The sequence below is a fragment of the Rhipicephalus microplus genome, chromosome 5 (assembly GCF_043290135.1).
Source record: "Rhipicephalus microplus isolate Deutch F79 chromosome 5, USDA_Rmic, whole genome shotgun sequence".
Taxonomy (NCBI): domain Eukaryota; kingdom Metazoa; phylum Arthropoda; class Arachnida; order Ixodida; family Ixodidae; genus Rhipicephalus; species Rhipicephalus microplus.
The window spans coordinates 72,548,241-72,567,486 of record NC_134704.1 but is presented as its reverse complement, the minus strand read 5'-3'; the positions used below and the strand labels follow the sequence as shown (position 1 = coordinate 72,567,486).

Sequence of the window (19,246 nt, the reverse complement as noted above, 5' to 3'; positions counted from 1 at the left end):
TTATTGAACGTTATTATTGAACGTTATTGAAGCGCTCATTTCACGATCTGTAAAATCGTTTTCACTTTTTGCTGTAATATGTGCACACTCATACACGTCTGAGAATAAAAAATATTGGATTACTCTTGCAATGTATACGGCTACTGCGTCGATCGTTGGACAGAGTTGACTGGCGTATCGTGAGAGAGGCCTTTATCCTGCAGTGGACGTAGTATAATAATAATAATAATAATAATAATAATAATAATAATAATAATAATAATAATAATAATAATAATAATAATAATAATAATAATAATAATAATAATAATAATAATAATAATAATAATAATAATAATAATAATAATAATAATAATAATAATAATAACAATAATAATAATAATAATAATAATAATTAATAACAGCCGAATTCAGGCTGTCAACAAGTATTACTCATTCACCGTGGTGGAACGCTGATGGTGATCACGACTATAGGCGACGAAAGGCAGCTTGGAGAATATTATTCCACAACCAGTGTTTATGTAATTGGAAAAACTATAAATGTTTTGCTGCGACAATCAGACAAACGGTTGACAAAGCAAAAGAAGATTACAACTTCACACACTACAGTTATATGTCGGAGACAAAAAAATAAGAAAGCCCTATTTAGGTTCATGCGGTACATAAAGGTTGTTTGTTGACCAACAAATATATAATCGATTTGTTTATCACTCCCAAAATTGTAGCAGTCACTGGAAGCAATTGGAAAATGATTTGAAGATCGCTTTACGTCGGTGCTACTTCACCGTTTGTCGGTCACAGAAAAAGCTAATGAATATGAGGCAACAACACTAGAAGAGACATCAGAGGTAGCGCGATCACTGCCAGCTTCATCCCCGGGTCCAGATAATATAACTACAGCGATTATAAAAATTATGTTTGATTTGTCTCCCAGCAATCTCGTTAACTTGTAAACTTTTCAATAGAGAATGTCTGGGAGCAATCTTGTAAAGCAAATCGATCGAGCGGGTTATATATCGACATCTTGAAGAATGGGTAGAGCAAAATCACATATTGAGTGAATCTCAAATTGTAATCAGACCTGGGTGCTCTATATGGTGAGCGCATGTTGACCTGGAAGCTAGAATCAAACTTGTTCGGCACAGAAAGCAGTACGCCGTTCTGGGGACCTTAGATATCACTAGGGTGCATGACATTGTGGGGCATGCCATATTGATTAGTAAAATTTGAAGTGTTCAAGTTCTCTTACATGAAATTGCATGAATTACTTTTTTAAATGGGCGCACATTTCATTTTTCGCGTAATGAACTATCTTAAAAAAATACACACAGACAAGGAGAGCTCCTCAGTAATCTGCTCTTTCATCCATTTTATTCAATACATTATTAAGCTTTATCCCTGCTCACGATAATGTGCAAGTGTATCTCTACGCACACGATATGGCATTCTTATCAGCTTACAGTTGCATACACTCGTGCAATTTTTTACAGTCATATTTGAATGCCTTTGAAGTGTGGCTAAGCGACCTGCACGGGTCCCATATTAACAAGAGTGCGCTTCCTGAATTCCCCTTGAGTTCCCCTGTGCGAATAGCGTTGATGCACGGCCAGGACATTATTTTACAGGCTCTACCTGTAGAATAACATTCTGGCCGTGTATCAACGTATTTGGGTATATTATACATTGCAAATCTTAATTTGAGTTCACATATTAATTTGCGTCTAAAGGATTACGTGCTATTGGTTTGTTAAGGCGCATCAACAATGGTCGATTCCGAATGCGTAGAACAACATTGTTGATGATATATTGCGTGCATGTCCACCAAGTATTAGAGCTTGAATGTGTGTTGTTTTGTGGGGGACCCACTTATAAATTACGCCCTCTTCTATCTATAGAACGTAAGGCATTACGCCTATGTTTAGGCCTCTCTAAGTTTGTAGCTAACAATGTTCCTCATCATGAATCATATCTGTCCTCTCTACAAATCTGGTTTCGTATAATAACTGTGCAAGTATTTTTAAATATCTATGGCTCCCCACAGAGAAGCTCCCAATATGTGTTTATAAGCGAGCCATCCATATATTTTTGTTTATTGTGAGTGGTCTTGGCTACATCGACTTCAAACCGTTTATGTGCAAAAGTCACTAGACACATTAGAACTCAAAATCTGGGATGCAAGTTTCTCACAGGTGATAAATCCTACGGTAAGAATAGAATGTTACTATATAGTTCAAAATGGTCAACTTTTGCCGATCAAATATTTGAATGGTTTGCTCGAAGACTAGCTCGATAGCCTACAGATAAGTTCAGTTATAGCCATAGATGCTTCCGTTAGTGCCGAGAAAGCAGGAGTGGGCATCTATTCAACAGCATTAAATTGGTCTTTTTCACTCCGACTGCCCGACTTTACGCCGATATTCTAGGCATAATTATTAATGGCAGTTATTCTGGCTACACGCAAGCTCCCAACATAAATCTCTTCCATGGTCATATACTGACCGATTCTTTGACCATTTGCACTGTTCTGACACTAAGACATTGCCTTGTTTATAAGAGTTTTATACGTACATGTCCAATCACGTTCATGTTGTCCGTTTGGTTTGTGTGCCAGGTCACGCTGGACTAACTCTAAATGAAGCAGCGGACACACTGGTGACAGCATCAAATCAGGGCCCCGTTGTGAATATTCTAAGACCCTGCTGCTTATATACAATCGCGCTATTTAAAAAAAATCTGTATATATCAGGAACACACCAAATATTTTGTTCTAAATGGCACATATTTTCAGCAACTTGAGTTTCCAAGGTATATCACACGGTGTACAACAAGACAGTTCGATGTGACACTCACTAATGTAAATTGTGATGAAGATTCCACCTTTAAATATTTATTTATACTGACATGACTTTGCTTCTTCCACTCAATATTAGTGTTGTAAACAAGCAGAAACCGTAGAGCACTTTTCCACAGAATGCCGCAGGTATCGAAATTTAAGGCAAACATTTCTGACACCACCTTCCCGAAAACATGAGCATGAGCTTTGTGAAGTGGTTTTATTTTCCCTAGGGGCCTCGACATTGGTCATTGCAGGAGATACATACATGGAGTGGTATATAATTATTTAAAATAATCAAAACGGTTACCACCAATATCACAAGTGTATGCTTGTTACTTATTTTCTTCATTATTTATTTCACGTGTTTTTATTCAATATTTATTATTAGTTTTCATTTTTCTTTTATACCAATTCATAAGAGTTTGTTACCATAACTAATCGTTTTGTTTGCCTAAAAAGATAGTTTTTTTACGCTCGCTCGTTCCCTCCCCCCCCCCCCCCCCTTTTCTTTTTTTCGAAATCCCACTGCCGTAACTCTTACGGCCGGTCTTCCGTGCTGGGTTGAGCCACTCTTCTTGAGTTCAACCAACCGATGAATCTCGCCGAAGCAGGACAGCAGCCAAGAGGTGGGGGGGTTGCTATAGAGGACGGGCATCTCCCTTAGAAGGAAGTGGGTGCTTTACCGAGGACAAATAATAAAAAGAGGTGTTCTACAAGAACTTCAACAAGCGGCCTTCAACAAGTTCTTGGCTACGATTTTGGTTCGAAGGATCTGTTAAAAAAGATTCAATGTTAAATTTCTATTGATAAAATCCAGTGGCAAATGAAATAGCCGGTAAGAAATTAGTTTCTTGGAGAGAATGAGAAAACGGAATGTTTGACGTGGAAGTTCTCCAGATGACACAGCAAACATGCGCTGAACGTGCGTCGAGAGCCTGCAGCTAACATCGTGGGTTTCCCGTCACAACGTTTCTGCGTCCCATACGTAACTTTCATGCAGGGGAAAATTTTTGGCTGGGCAAGGCGAAACCTCACATTGCCCGGTGCCTCCCAGCATATTATTGCAGCGAGTTTTATCTCTTTACATGTGATATTTTGAACGACGTGGCAGCTTCACTTATAGGCGTATGGTGGGACGAACTTTATTTCTGGTAGTTCTTTCCTCCCTCTTCATTGTTGTATTTCCTTGATTATTTTCCCCGTGCGTAGTGTAGCGAACAAAACGCGCGCCTGGTTGACTTCGATGCAGTTTCTCCTCTTTTCTCCAAAGGTGAAATGTGCCTTCAAAGGACACCGATGCGGCACCACGGAAATCTCCTCAGGGACGCAACGGAAATGTTCAACAGAATCTCGGGACCCAATCCAACCCATGGCAACCCTGGCTGTGTTCCAATACTCACCGTAGACAGGCTAAATAGACGGCTAAATGGACGACGGCCATCTTAAGTCCCATTCCAATTCTCACGTAGCCGGCAAAGTGGACCGCTCTGAGAAGACCGCATCGTAGACAAATACGATGCAGGCTACTTTGCTTTCTAAACAAGATGGCGGCTCAGTGAATCGCTCAGATAGATCAAATCTCGCCAGAATGGCCGTCTGCAGACAAGCAGACGCTTTCCCAGACGCTCAATGTGAGTAAAGTATATTTATGTTTTTAACACGAAATAAGCCAAAAATTACATCTGTTACGATCGTTTCTTTTAGCTTTTTCTTCTCGACGCGAGGTGGCGCATCATCGCGTAAAAGCTGTCTAAACGTGTTCCAATTCTCGGACAGCATGGGCTTGGTGCGGTCTTCTAAGCAGTCTTCGTAGACTGTCTACGTGCTGCCTAACAATTGGAACACAGCCACTATCTCGCTCCAAGTTAAGGGATCGACTGATGACGATGAGGAATTATTCTCGGAAGATTGGCACTACCCACCACGGGGGATCGACCACGAGGCCTTCGGCAGTAGAATTTGCGAAACAAAATAAAATAATGATAAAAAAGAAGAAAGAGAGACGAGAAAAGATGGGCGAAATTATGCGAAAGAGATAATCTTAACAGAGAGAAATATATGTGTGATAATTTTGGTGTCCTTCAATGCAATGCTACCTAAAGTCAAACATATGAACTAATTAATTTAATTAAGGTGAAAGAATACATGAAACATAATGTTTTAGATGTACTGATAGTTTTAACATGGCATTCTCTTTGATTATTTCAAATAATTAAATATAGCATCTTAAATGATCTTTTCGCAGTGCCCCAGTGCCGATGACCCCAGGGAAAACAATGCCAATGTATACATAAAAACTTTACGGCCCCCTTTTTGAAAATGTGGTTTTAAAAATTTTTGCCTTAAGTTACGATATCTTTGACACTCCATGAAGAAGCGCTCGATCGTTTCTGTTTCAATACAATAGATACATAGGGGGTAAGGAATGAATCCAGGCCTCTGTAAGTAAACATTTAATGATGGTATAGACTGACTGAACGCAGCAAGCCAGTAACCTTTTCCTCTCTCCTCAATTTATCCCTCTATCAAGTCATTAACAGTATTCATTAGTGGGTATGCGCCATTGCATGAGCCGGGTTGTCATCGTTGCCTTCGTCATCATCATCACAAACAGCTCGGGCTTTTCTCGCATCGTAGCCGCGAGCCTGCTTTCCAGAGCGCCATATTGCTGGCCGCATCGAGGCTCACTCGCTCGCCAGTCCTGGCTGTACCTGTCCGAGCGCTGCCGACGGTCAACTGCTCATGGAGAAGAAGTCGCCCACAGACAGCAAGAGTGAGAAGGCTGGTGATGAACAGCCGCAAAAGAAGCGTCGAAAACAGCAGCAGCGCTTCATGACTAAGGGCAAGGTGCGGCCGTTGTGCATGCATGGTTTAGCGAAGTGACCACAGTTGGTTCAATGCGACCAGAGTTCGTTGAAAGTTCGCTGGAATCAACATTTAACAGGATGACGTCTTTGTCGGGCACATCAGAATGCGGCTCTTGTCGAAAGCTTGGCTCCAGCGACCTTTCTTAGCTGTTCAACGACTTCTCATCAGTCCAAGTGCCTGCGTTCCTATTAATGCGATAGCGCTACAGGGCTCGTTTCACAGAAATTCCGTTGTCGAGGTCGACTACATTGTGAACGAAAGAGCAGCGTTTGTAGAGAGCGAAAATTTGAGGTAGATGCGAATAAAAACGCCAACCGAGGGGCGTCCAGCTTTTCGCTGTCTTTGCGGCATGGCTTGGGTCTCCACCGAGGCTAGTTTTTGGAAAGGCGATACAAACACGGTCAGATCACGCTATGTGCTATTGCGTTAGGTATGAATATCTACACGCGTCATTGCTTAAGAGTTTCTATGCTGGCGTTTTAGTCACCTATAGTTATGAGGCGTTCAATAGCTGCACCACGAAAACCTTATCTCTTCCAAGAGGACTAAGCAGAATAATACAGGATGTCGACAGCGTTCTTCCTATTGTCTATGCCAAGGGACGTGTTTGAAGATGAACCATTACAACGAGTTCGTTTTGAAGTTTTTATAAGCTAGACAGACGGTTTGCAATTGCAGCGATGTGTTTATAAGGAGGCGTTCTTCTAACATGGTTTGTATATTGTTATGCTATACACTTGACGACGGTAGGTGGTTTGGTGTTCCTCGGCTGACCACTGTGTAATCATAGGCACACTGCATAAAAAAACATACTATAGAGTATGAAGTTGTGTTGCCAAGCACGTCGATAGTTCAATCAATCAGGATGCCATGCAACATGATGCTATCAAATGAAACTACCAGATTAAAAATATATCACGAAAGGAAAACTCTGAATCCGTCCGCATGTAAGACAAAGCTACGAGTAAATACGCACAGAGTTGTTGGAAAGTAAAGCATTCTAGTTTACGAAAGTTCATTTCATTTCGGGGGTTAAAAATTGGGCCATCTGAAGAGCACGGGCTACATATCAAGCCAACCAGGGCACTTGTGGTTGACAGGGCTAGGGCGGATAAATCTACAACTCAAATAACTGGGACAGTGTATAAGGCAAATCGTTTGCAGCTTTGTTGGTGGATGCCGTTTTTTCTCAAGACGATCCTCGCTCAACCTTGAGGGGTTCCACAGAACTGGTTTTCAAAAGACTATAACGTACAGGTGGAGCATTTAGTAAGTACCATTCCAGTTTTGGAACGCGTACTTAATGTGAAGCCTGAGCCACGCTCTAGCAATATGCGGGCGAATTACATATCGGGGTGAACAGAACACATGCACATTCATTGACAGTTGTTGGATAACGACGATCTCGCCAGCCCGATCTATAAAGTAGGGAAGTGAGATGCCAAAGAACAAAATGTATTGCCAATATAACGCACACTAACAATATAACACGTATAAAATGCACGACGATAGCGGAGTCGCCAGCGTCCAAATGGTCACGTGATGCTCTGGCTCACCACGGAGTTCGATTTTCCACTGAGTCCGTGACACCGAGCTGCGGAATCGTCCCCACCGACTTGCCGCGAAAGACGACCATTCAGCCGTGCGTCAAGCCCCAGATGAGAGTGACTGCTGTTTCCCGTGTGACCGCCTAGCATCGCCGACGGGCCGGTGACACATAGGGTACCTCGATGTGGGCTCGTCGGAGCACATCGACGCACCCCAGTGACACCGCGACAGCACTCGCACGATGGCGAATATGCTAACTACCCCGACCAGCGTGCGCCTTCACGCGAAAATGACTATCCAGGGATGATATCATCCCTACAATAAACCGAAACAAAACAATGTTAAGGTGGTCTAATAGAACATCCGGTTTCATATCCTACACTGAGTTTAGAGAGGGCACAGGAAAGACGACGAAATAATTAAGTGAGATAGGAACAAATCAACAATATGAGTGTGCGCTCACGAAGATAACGCGCAGTAGCTTTTTTATTCTTTATCTTTGGCTGTCAACGATGGCACAAGTATGAGAATTTCGGCATGGCATTGCCACACGTCCATCCTTCTAATGCCCATACTTGACATAATGAACTTTTTTTTTCATCGTACGCACTTATGCTATCTGCCTTACGATAAACGGCGATATCCTTTTCGTGCCAACATTTATATCCTTTTTTGAGTGCAGAAGGCAGTGGACAAGCAAGGAAAACAGTACGACAAACCCAAGGAACAAGGCACTGTGGAAACAGGAAAGGTGAGCCGAGCTAATTGCACCTCGCTTAATCAGCTTACGAGTAAATCTCTTTCAGAACTCCACATGAATCTGTCCTTTTTTCTACAAAGTCAATTATTTTATTATCGTATAGATTATAACTTACGTCAGTTCAACACTACATTTAAGTCAAATATTTCACGTTGTTTTGGTGTGATTCAACCGTGTGCTTTTTATATAAGTTATATGAAAACACCAGACCCACTTCTGCCGTCACCGTGTGGTTCCGTGTTAAGTCCAGGGGCTATAACATTACGATAGTTATAGCGCGAGAACAAAACGACGACACAGAGACAACAAGGACACGACACGAGCACTCGTGTCCTTCGTGTCCTTCTTGTCTCTGTGTCGTCGTTTTGTTCTCGCGCTATAACTATCGTCATGCCATACCAACTAGCCCAAGCTACCACACTTCTAAGCTATAACATTGTCCTGCGTATCGCATGTTTCGTGCCAGTTGAAAGCACACGTCTTGAGAGGGCAGCAAGGGCCGTCTTCCACAACACTAAATGCCTCGGACGGGGGTTTGAAATTATCCCAGAGGGGTGTAAAGTAAGGGCTGCGTGGCTAGCGGTAGCAACTGCGCACTTTTGCCGGCCTGGCAAGATTACGTGCGTTCTGTCTTGATATGGCTCATAGCGTTGTATTTACGCAGCAGACGGCTCGTACCCCTGCGCGTTCTGTGTTCTCACCACTCTGATTGAAGCAACGTACAGCACGAAAGGCGCTTCACTCGCCGCAGCCATCGCGTTTCCTCACGCCAACATTTCGAGCCAAACCAGGTCCGATGCTAAGGCCATACTTCGCATGGCATTCCCCTGTGTTGCTAATAGTTGTTGGCGTTTAGTGTCCCAGAACCACGATATGATTATGAGAGACGCCGTAGTGAGGGGCTTCGGAAGTTTTGACCACCTTGGTTTCTTTAACTTGCATCTAAATCTAAGCTCACGGGCCTCCAGTATTTTCGCCTCCATGAAAAATGAGGCCACCGCGGTCGGAATTAGGTCCCGCGACGTGCGGGTCATCATCATTACCACTAGAGCACCATGGAGGGTTTTCTACTATATTCCTATTGTATTCATTGCTTCGCCCCCAACGGCGGAACTGCTTCTTTTCCACAAAAGCTTTGAGATGATTTAAAATGTTGACTCTCTCATCATTTTATGCATAGCTGCGGCTCAGCTTAAGGTGGCTGATTTGATCTCCACTCATGAGCGCGTATTCCGAGAGAAGTGTAATAAACAACAACAACAACAACAACAACAACAACAACAACAACAACAACAACAACAACAACAACAACAACAACAACAACAACAACAACAACAACAACAACAACAACAACAACAACAACAAAAGCAGCAGCAGCAGCAGTGGCGGCGGCGGCTGCTGCTGCCACTGCTGCTGCTGACAACAACAACAACAACAACAACAACAACAACAACAACAACAACAACAACAACAACAACAACAACAACAACAACGGCGGCGGCAGCAACTGCTGCCGCTGCTGCTGCTGCTGCCACTGCCGCCGCTGCTGCTGCTGCCACTGCCGCCGCCGCCGCCGCCGCCGCCGCCGCCGCTGCCGCCGCCGCCGCTGCCGCCGCTGCCGCCGCTGCCGCTGCTGCCGATGCTGCTGCCGCCACTGCTGCCGCCGTTGCTGCTGCTGCCGCTGCTGCTGCCGCCACTGCTGCCGCCGTTGCTGCTGCTGCCGCTGCTGCTGCCGCCGCCACCGCTGCTGCCGCCGCTGCTGCTGCCGCTGCTGCTGCCGCTGCTGCTGCTGCTGCTGCTGCTGCCGCCGCTGCTGCTGCTGCCGCCGCCGCTGCTGCTGCTGCTGCTGCTGCTGCTGCTGCTGCTGCTGCTGCAGACGGTATGCCAATAAGCGGCGCTGCGCACGGGTGACGTCACGTCACAGGTTGAGCGGCGCTAACGCGGGTGCTGTGGTGAGCGCTGGAAGATTCGTTTGAAGCGGTGGCTGGCGTACATCCTGTCGTTTTTTAAGAGTGGACACAGGTGCTGGACACGTACAGGTGTACGTTAGGCGCGCGTCACTTTTTTTGCGCGTGAACCAACGAGGCTGCTGTGTAGCGAGAGGCGGTCGCTGGTAGCGGAGCGAGCGGTGGTAGCGGCAGGCGCTGCGGGCGAACGGACGAGGTGGCAGTTGCGGGTGCTGCGGCGAGCGCGTCAGGTGAGGGAGAGGGTGACGTAAGCGCGCACTGCGAGGGGAGTGTGATGCCAACGCGCAGCTGCGGTGTGACCTACTTGTCACCGCTCTCACACGTGCAGCGAGGGGAGCGCATTGCGGCGCGTTCGTAAGGACGCACAGAGGGACAGCGTTACACAGGCTAGTCAAAGAGCTGCTTCACATCTAAAAAAAAGCAACATAACTAGCACATTGTGCACCTAATGCCACACACAGTACGATATGGTTAATAACAGGATCGTGGTTTTGACGTGTAAAACACAAGAATTCCAGTTATACTTTTTAGAACTGTCCAATTTCTTATGTCAGTGGTAAGTTGGTTAATCAAAAGCAGGTGCTTTGGAAGATATCCCATCAGATGGATGGTAACTTTTCTTTTTAGTATCTCTCCTACGATGAAGATGTGTTGCCTTAATCAATATCATCGAGACTTCGTGCTGCGCTGGTCCAAGCACTTAGCAAACATGAATTAGCTTCGTTCAATTGAAATGACTTATTCAACACTGCCGGCTTCTATTTACAGTGACATGGAATATGAATGTCTTGTTTGTGTAAAATTACCGCCTCATTGTTCTTGGTTACCAACGAAAAGTGAAATACACTTGAACGTGTGCTTTGCCGCACTGTTTATATTTTTACGGTGAAGTGCACTTACGTTTTCAACGGCGCGGAGTACCACGGAACGCCATGGACGTACATGACAGACAGAGGTTTATGCTGCGAGGTATGTATTTTACGCACGATGTTACCTAAAATGAAGTTTCAGTAAACTTGGAGGTCATGGTTACTCTCTTTTCCTCGGCTAGCACTCGAATGTGCTGCGCACTTCCAACTTCACGTGGTCAGGGATCTCTCTGTATTGGCGTGACCTCCCTCAATTTTTTAGCACGAAAGTGTTTCATGCTGGGGTCCACCAAGACATTACTGACGTACTTACGTCACGAATATGACACTGATGAAATGGACGCTACCAATTGGGAAAGATAAGACTGTAATAAAAGGGTTTCCAGATGATAATCAGACCTACTTTTTCCCACTCTCTTTTTTGTTTTTATTGCAGTGCTGAACTGTCACACTAGAAGTAGTTGGCGGCGAAACGACTGGCCTGTAGTCCCTTTTTTGTCTTTGTCTCGTTACCCATAACGCAGCAAGAAATTATGACGCAGTGGGCGCTGCAGAAAGGCAACGTTGCCGGTGGGTGAATAGACAGATTTAGTTGGACATTCGTACTTGCTCTGCGGACGCAGCCTGCCAGCTATTTCAAATGGCAGACTGCGTCCGCAGAGCACTTGTAGACGCTCAACTAAAACTGTCTAATGTCGCGGAACGCCTGCGCGCGTTCACGGCTCGAGCTACGAAATTCTGCTTCAAGGGTTGCTGAAGTGCAGTGCAGTAGAAAGGACCATGGTAGTAGTGTATGCGTGAGCGCAGCCGTTCTATTACTCGAGAGCACACATCGTGGCATTTCTCTCTTCAATTGACGCTATGGAGAAGTGCGTATCAAGCACCGGCATTTATCATGCGCTTGTTGATGCCATCTTTGCGCGGTATTAACGATACGCTGTGTCCAGATACACGTTAAAAACTTCAGATACCACTGCAGTTAAACCATAATAGCGTGCGTTAGTCGTCGCGATGGAGATGTGCCAGCAGTTGTCAATGTGGGTGCATTCACGCCAAACAATGCTATAGCCATAACACCAACAGACATTCACTTTTGTGCTACACTAATTTCTATGATGGAGGGATCAGCCATGTTTCTTTACAACGAATCTGTATATGACTAAGATAAAAATGGAACCTTTATTGTACATGTACCTTGTATGTAAACAAAAGAAGCACATAAAGAACAAGTAAATTATTATAAACATTTCACAAATTAGCACTAAAACATCGATTAACATATCAAACTATATTTCTCTATGACTAAAGCACCAATCATTTCTCTGTATCATAATGCACACAATCATGTAGAAAATTCGGCTGTCCGTAAGTTTGAAAAAGAAAACTGGCATAAGCAACCTGGAAAGGTCTCCGCACTTGTACCAGTTTGTCTTCATGCTTTGTCAGCATAGCATACGTACCTAAGGGTGATACCCGACGCAAAACGAAGCAGTACTCACTAAAAAAAATTGCCCGCAGCTTCCCTCGGGGGAACACTGAGGAGGATGCGGAGCATATAATTGGTTAACGGGGTGTTAAAGTGCGACTTACTTGGGTCGATGGCTAAATTGGTTAACGTGGTTGTGAAATGGGGTGTTAAATTGCGACTTACTTGGGTCGATGGCTAAATTGGTTAACGTGGTTAGGAGGGGGTGTTAAATGAGTGAACACGTACACACGTATGCGAAAGGGCGGCGCTGGTCGAAGGGACGTCGATCATTGTGTTTGTGGATTCGTTGGAATTCATTTCACCGCGATCTTGGACGTCGACGCGCCGTACAAACCAACCGACGAGCGGCAACTGAGCGAGCGAGCGCCGACCTTGAGTATATATACAGCTCGACGGCGCATGCACTGTCAGCTGTTGAATGTTCTCGAAGCGCGACGCCACATGCGCGTCCACTGGAGAATCAGGAGAATTGTAGATGTCGAACGCGGTGTGTAGAGGAGGAAGGGTGCACAGATGGTGGAGGAGTGAAGCACGCGCGGTGTGTAGAGGAGGAAGGGATGCACAGATGGTGGAAGAGTGGGCGACGGCGCGACGGCGCATGCGCGCGCGTCAGCTGTCGAATGTTCGAGAAGCGGTGCGGACGGCGCGGACGGCGCACTACAAGGCGCGAGTATAAGATGCTCCGCATCTAATAATTTATATGTTCCTAATGTCCTTCAAGCTAACTTCACCATAAGCAAAGTTTGAAGAACGGATCCCATAAATGTTGTGATAGAGTGAAAAGCTACAACGGAATACGCTTCGATAATTTCTGGCTCGTTATAAAACACCGGGTCTCCGTCTTAGCTACACAAACGTCCATTCAACATGCGTGAATTGACTAGCAAAAAAAAAACTATTCACGTAAATAATTTCCTTAGACGTAAGCGCATGATTTCTGCCAATTAACTGAGATTATACTGAACGAGATCAATTAAAAAGCGCTTTAGGCGGCCAATTTTTTCATAATTGTTGTGAACAATGTCGAATACCCAAGCGTGAGCGCCGATGGCATTGTACGAATGTCTGTTTGTGTACATGTCTAGCATATGAATCGTTCTTTCTCACTCCCGGTTCTGGGTCCATGCAGGGCAAGCTGACGCCCGCTGAGCAGGTGGAACAACAGGAGAAACAAGATGGGAAGAAACAGGTGAGTGGCTGCCGAATAAACGATTTTTTACTTATCATCATTATCATTACCAGCATGACGTTGGATAAGGCCAGCTCGACGTACATCTGGCAGCTCCTCCAAACCAGTTGTTTGGCTCCATCCCCGAACATATATCTGCCGAGAATTACCGGTGAAGCATTTATTTCTGGTTTTACTAAGTTAGTAAAAGTCTTCTAGAAAAAGCAATCGATGATTCTGGATCAAGTCAAGAGTTATAATGTACACACATGATATCGGAGCGTTACTTTACCGAAGACAAGGACGAATTAACGGTCAGTATTATTAAAGTTATTTGACGGAGTTTATGGTGACGTAGTGAGCAGGTGGGATAGTCGCGGCACCTGGCGAGGATCTCAACCACTGACTTCTATGATGTCGTAAAAGTGCGTAAAGTGCTTCACTGACTTCTATTTACGTAGCCTCTGAAATTTGCTTCCGAAGCGCGTGAAATGCTAACCCAAGGAGTAGGCCAGGGCCAACGAACGCCGACGTTATAGCGCCCCTACCAGACACCTACGCTATTTAAGGATAGGAGTACGCACGGTGAAGGGGACAAGAGGGGGACGAGCACCTCTTACTCACCAAAAAAAAAAGGGGGGGGGGATGACGCTAAGTCTGCCCCGTACTTTGACTTAATAGGAGCATTATGATAAATATTCGCCCCCGCCACTCCAGGGGACACCCCAAAACATCCATGCACCTAAGTCAAGAATGAGGGTCGCCTCGAGATGTCTTTCTTTATTCAGGTGATCACCCTTGTGCATAATGGGCTTACATGACAGCGTCGGAGTGGTGTCACACGTAAACGGGTAGCGCGTGGAAGGGCCATTCCACGCGCTACCCGCACAGCCATAAGGGCTGTTCCACACGCTAAACGCACAGCCGCAGCGCACGTGTCAGGACTTCTGCCACACGCAAGTGAGTGACAGATACTCGTTTGCCCTCTGCTTGGGTGTGGCAGGTGTGCTGGCATGTGCGTTGCGGCTGTGCGGGTAGCTCGTGGAACGGCCCAAAGGGCCTTTCAAGAGCTACCCGCCCAGCCGCAACGCACGTGCCGGGGCACCTGCCACACCCCAGCGGAGTGCGAAAGAGCGTCGCCAATTCGCTCATTGCCTCCCGCTTGGGTGCAACAGGTGTCCCTGCAGGTGTCCCGTTGCAGCTGTGCGGGTAGCTCTTGAAAGGGCCTTACGGTTGTGCGGGTAGCGCGTGGAAATGCTCAAAAGGGCGGCACAAACGATGATTGGTTGCTCCGGCGTGGCGATTACTGAGCCTGCTGTTGTCGCGGTGAGCCAGAGCTTGTAGCCCTGGTCACGACCACAGCAAGTGTACGACGTCCAACAGGGCTTACTGACGACATAGTTGTTGATGAGCTAGGGATGCAAACGACATTGTTCAGTGTTTCGTTGTCCAATAGCAAATACGCAGATGAATAGTGCATCACAAGAGAGCGCCAATACAGAAACAAGCTTAAGCATATTAAATTACCTGGAATATTGAGATTTTTCTTGCGCATGAACCTATTCATTACTTCTCTTACCTTTTATTTGTTTCAAGTACTGTTGGAGCCCAGGGTTATTACGTAGAGGATCTTAAAAACACACGCAATACATTTCACAAACCGCTTGGTAAACGACAGATATCAGTTCGTTAATACAGTGTTAAGAGTTACGAAAGCTCAGCGTCCCATGTCGTATTTAAGAAGCGATAAAACTTTGCAGCAATTACAGTATCAAATATTTTTCCGCTGTGCATTTTTTCAGTAGTTACTCGGCGTTTTACTTTTTTACTTTTTTGTGCCCGTGTTTGTTGGCTACTATTTTAACGTGTAACCTGATCATTGAAACGACCCTGGCACGATGAGAGCTTCGATTATTTTGTGTCAGTGCATATTATGCTTTTAATAAAGCTACAAGCCCTACTTCGTGAACCCATGTCATATACCGTAATAAGTAGTTAGGCTATCTGGAGAAACTGAAACCTATTTTGTCAGCAACGGCCACTCGCTACAGCTCTCTTATCACAACAGGGATGCCATACACAGAGTTTTGATGATATTGTGACGGGTATGCGGACTCTGTACGACGATTATACGGATCATCACCGGGCGGACCTTGCACCACGGAACACTATTACTTTAGCTTGACTTAACTTTTTCAGTATATTTGAAACAATTAACAATATTTGTGTATGATAGTCTGTGGTTACCATACCTTCGCTGACACTTTTCTTTTGTGTGCTTAAAACAATAACATTATTTACGTATGGTGGTCATTGTTTGCATGATGTGTATTTGTTTAGTTTTTAATTGTCTTTTTTCCTCTCTTCCAATTTTATCAGGTGCCGTCCTCCGAGGCAGCAGCTGTTTCTCGTCCGAAGATAACTGCGGTGGCCATCAGCATACTGTTAGCACTGACCTGTTTCCTGGTACTTAGCTCCGCTTTGTTCTTACTGAAGTGGTTCAACGCACCAACGATAGGAACGTGCACGACGGCGGGCTGCATAGCACACGCAAAGGCGATCATCGACGCCATGAATGCTTCGGTGGATCCATGCTCCGACTTCTACCACTTCTCGTGCGGCTCCTGGAAGCCGCGCGGTCACTACCGTTCCATGATCGAGCAGATATTTGCGAACTCCTTCGCCATAGCAATCGAGGAGCTGGAGGGGAACGCCAACGAGTCCGCCCTTCCGATTGCGCAGCGTTACTACCAGAGTTGCACGGCCAATCGATCAGAAGACTCGCTCGAAGGCGAGGTCCAGAAGTTCGCGAAGTTCAAGCGAGACCTCGGCCTCCTATGGCCCGAGCAATGGCCCGAGAAAAGCAATCACACCGTGCCTCCACTCAAGCTGCTGGTAAACCTCACTGTTAATTGGAATATCAACTTGATTTTCAACGTGCGCGTCGTGCCGGGATTCAAGAGCAGGCCCAGGACACTTTTCATCCAGCGCGGAGTGCTTAGTCCCTCATGGTCCGCCTCCAAGCCCGAAGAAATGAAGCGGTCTATCGAAGAACACTGCAGGTACTTGGGAGCGCCGGCACCGACGCTTACTTTCTTGAAAGAGATAATCAAGGCCTACGAGGCAGTAGTCAACGCATCCCTTAGTTTTGAACCAGACGCTATGGATGAACAGAAGATGACATTGAAGGACGTCAACGAGCGAACGAAGTCTGGGAAAGACAAGTGGGAGCAATACGTGATTCAGAGTTTTTCGGAGTACACCTTGCGGCCAGACGATGTCTTGCTGATCCAGCACCCGGCCATACTCGACAACATCGGCAACCTGCTGGAAAGCATGTCGGACGAGTCGCTCCGTCTAGGTATCGCGTGGGTGTTGATCCGCTTGACCTTCTGGACAATCGTCGGAAAACCGCATCTGCGCTTCGAGGGCTCCGCAGCAGAGCTCCAGGAGAAAGTTAAGGGCACCTGCCTTTTTCACGTGGCGTCTACGTTCGGCCTGGTCGTCTCCTACGGTCATCTGCTCAAGCGATTCACGGATGATGTGCGGCTTCGTATAGACACTGTCTTCAACAGCGTCAAGGCTGCATACCAGCGAGCCTCCGCCGATGCCGATTGGATCGACGAGTCGGTCAAGACAAAGCTCAAAGCCAAGGTATCGGAGAGCTTAAACCTCGACTCCCTGCCCGGAAGCGAATTCTTCTCCAGCTTCGCGGTCGCGGCGGTGTACAAGGATTTCCCGAACGCAACGAGCTCGTTTTTTGATAACTTTGTCAACATCGCGAAATCGTTCCGTAAGAAGCTGACGTCGGACGACTTCGTCAACACTTTCTCCAAGAAGCTAGGCGACGGCCATGTGTCCACCTCGTACAGCTACTACTACAACAGCGTCTATTTCGCTGTCGGAGTGCTCGAGCCGCCGCTGTTTTATGTCGATAGCACGTTCTCCAGCACCTACGGCTCGATGGGCACGTTGATGGCCACCTCCGTGGCTCGGGCGTTCGACGAGCGAGGCATAAGCTTCGACAAAGGTGAGAAGGCTCTGTGGTGGATCGCGGGCCGCGAGGACTACGAAAGACGCGTCAAGTGCGACCTCAAAGCCGGCGTGTCTCGATCAGGCAGTGACGTCGCTTCGTCCAGACCACTGTTCTGGTCCGCGCTCGGCCTGAGGACCTCGTACGAGGCGTACCGGTTGGCCATCAAGGCCCGCAAAACAGTGGACATTTACCAGCTCAAGGGACTCGAGGCGTACAGTGACGACCAAGTGTTCTTCATGTCTTACTGCCTCATCACGTGCGCCGTGGACGGCAACGGAGACGCATGCAACGTACCCATTCGCCAGATAAGGAGTTTCGCCACTGCGTTTAAGTGCTCGGAAGGGACACCCATGAACCCTGCAACGAGGTGTCCCTTCTTTTAGCGAAAACGTGATTTTAACGTGTCTTTTTATACATAGATTTATTTGACTTTAGCGCATATTGGGTAATAACTTTATAAATAATTTATTGTGGGCCTGTGTATTCACAAAATGAACCATATCGATGTCGAAGGTCAAGGCTCAAAACCTTGAACGTTGGTCTGTGCGAGGCCTGTACGTGCTATCGCGCGATCTTGATGGCCTCTGGGGTATTCTAAACGTCCATGTATTCGTCGGCATGCGAATGACGGTATGGCGAGTTTACGGGTAGCGAGCGACTTGTATATTTTTTCCAGCTTCGAAGCTCGAAGCCAGAGTGGTAGGATACAGATGAGCTCGAGCTAGCCTTGTTCACCACGTTTGTACAGCGGCTCTAACAATGTCTAGGACAGACACGCGACAGGTCTGTCGTACCATTGCACTAAAGTATGCACTTTCATAAAGCGAGTGAAATTTGGTACTCATTGTGTTACGAGTAGCGCAGACGCTAGAGAACGTGGTATGCATACACGTAGATTTTTATACGTTATGACTCTAAGAATGTACTTTGCCGAGGCTCCTTGCAATATATTCGCGGGTTTGTCTAATTTGGCGTATGTATTCGGTTGAACTGTGATTTTTGTTGCGTGTGACCTCATTGGATTGATATACGTCTGTTATTGTGAAAGCGTGCTTAATCGGTTTACTTACATGCAGCCCTGATGAGGGCAACGTCTGCACGCCAAAAAATAAAATTAAAGCTTCCGATTACAAAATGGATTCGCTTATGCGCAGGTAAATTGTCTATTATATACAGACACATACACGAACGCGCTCTCGCACATACGTGTGCGTACAACTGCACCCAAAAGGCTGGAGGCTATGTTCTCAGATAAAGCGGGAATATAGCCATCTTGCAAATTTCGTGCTCCACAAACTTTTCAGGGGACGGGTACATGTGCGTCGTTGGAACTCAAATATACAAGCAAATGGTGCATACGCACGGGCAGACGCACGAACGAACATACTTTCTCTCACTGGAGAACCCCGAAATGGAGACTCCAAAAGACAAAATGACAGGCACAGATAAATCCATACCAAAACCAGGTGTTGTTGAAGTCCGTTCTCCCCACTTCCCTGAAAGAGAAAAAAAACACCAGGGGCGTAGGCAAAACATTTTTTTTTTGTAGTTGAAGAGGGGGGCAGCTTCATTTGAACTGTAGACAAGGCAGGCAGATGTGGTCGAGTGTCATGTGGGGCCACTGGCTTAAACTTCAAACTCATCTGCCCACCTGACTTTCTGCTTCCCCCTTATGCGCTTGCCTTTTATTCGAATCTATGCTGTT

The 19,246-nt window shown here is 46.1% G+C and overlaps 1 protein-coding gene across 1 annotated transcript; it reads left to right on the top strand.

Annotated features, from left to right (window-relative positions):
- Positions 1–15,956: 15,956 nt before the first annotated feature.
- LOC142817293 (neprilysin-1-like) lies at positions 15,957–18,577 on the top strand. The gene has a single exon (XM_075894344.1). It carries the CDS (start codon positions 16,077–16,079, stop codon positions 17,922–17,924), a length of 1,848 nt encoding a protein of 615 aa, XP_075750459.1. The 5' UTR covers positions 15,957–16,076; the 3' UTR covers positions 17,925–18,577.
- The last annotated feature ends 669 nt before the right edge of the window (positions 18,578–19,246 follow it).

Excerpts from the sequence above, each read along its gene's own strand:
- LOC142817293 (XM_075894344.1), top strand. The coding sequence starts at position 16,077 with ATGAATGCTTCGGTGGATCCATGCTCCGACTTCTACCACTTCTCGTGC.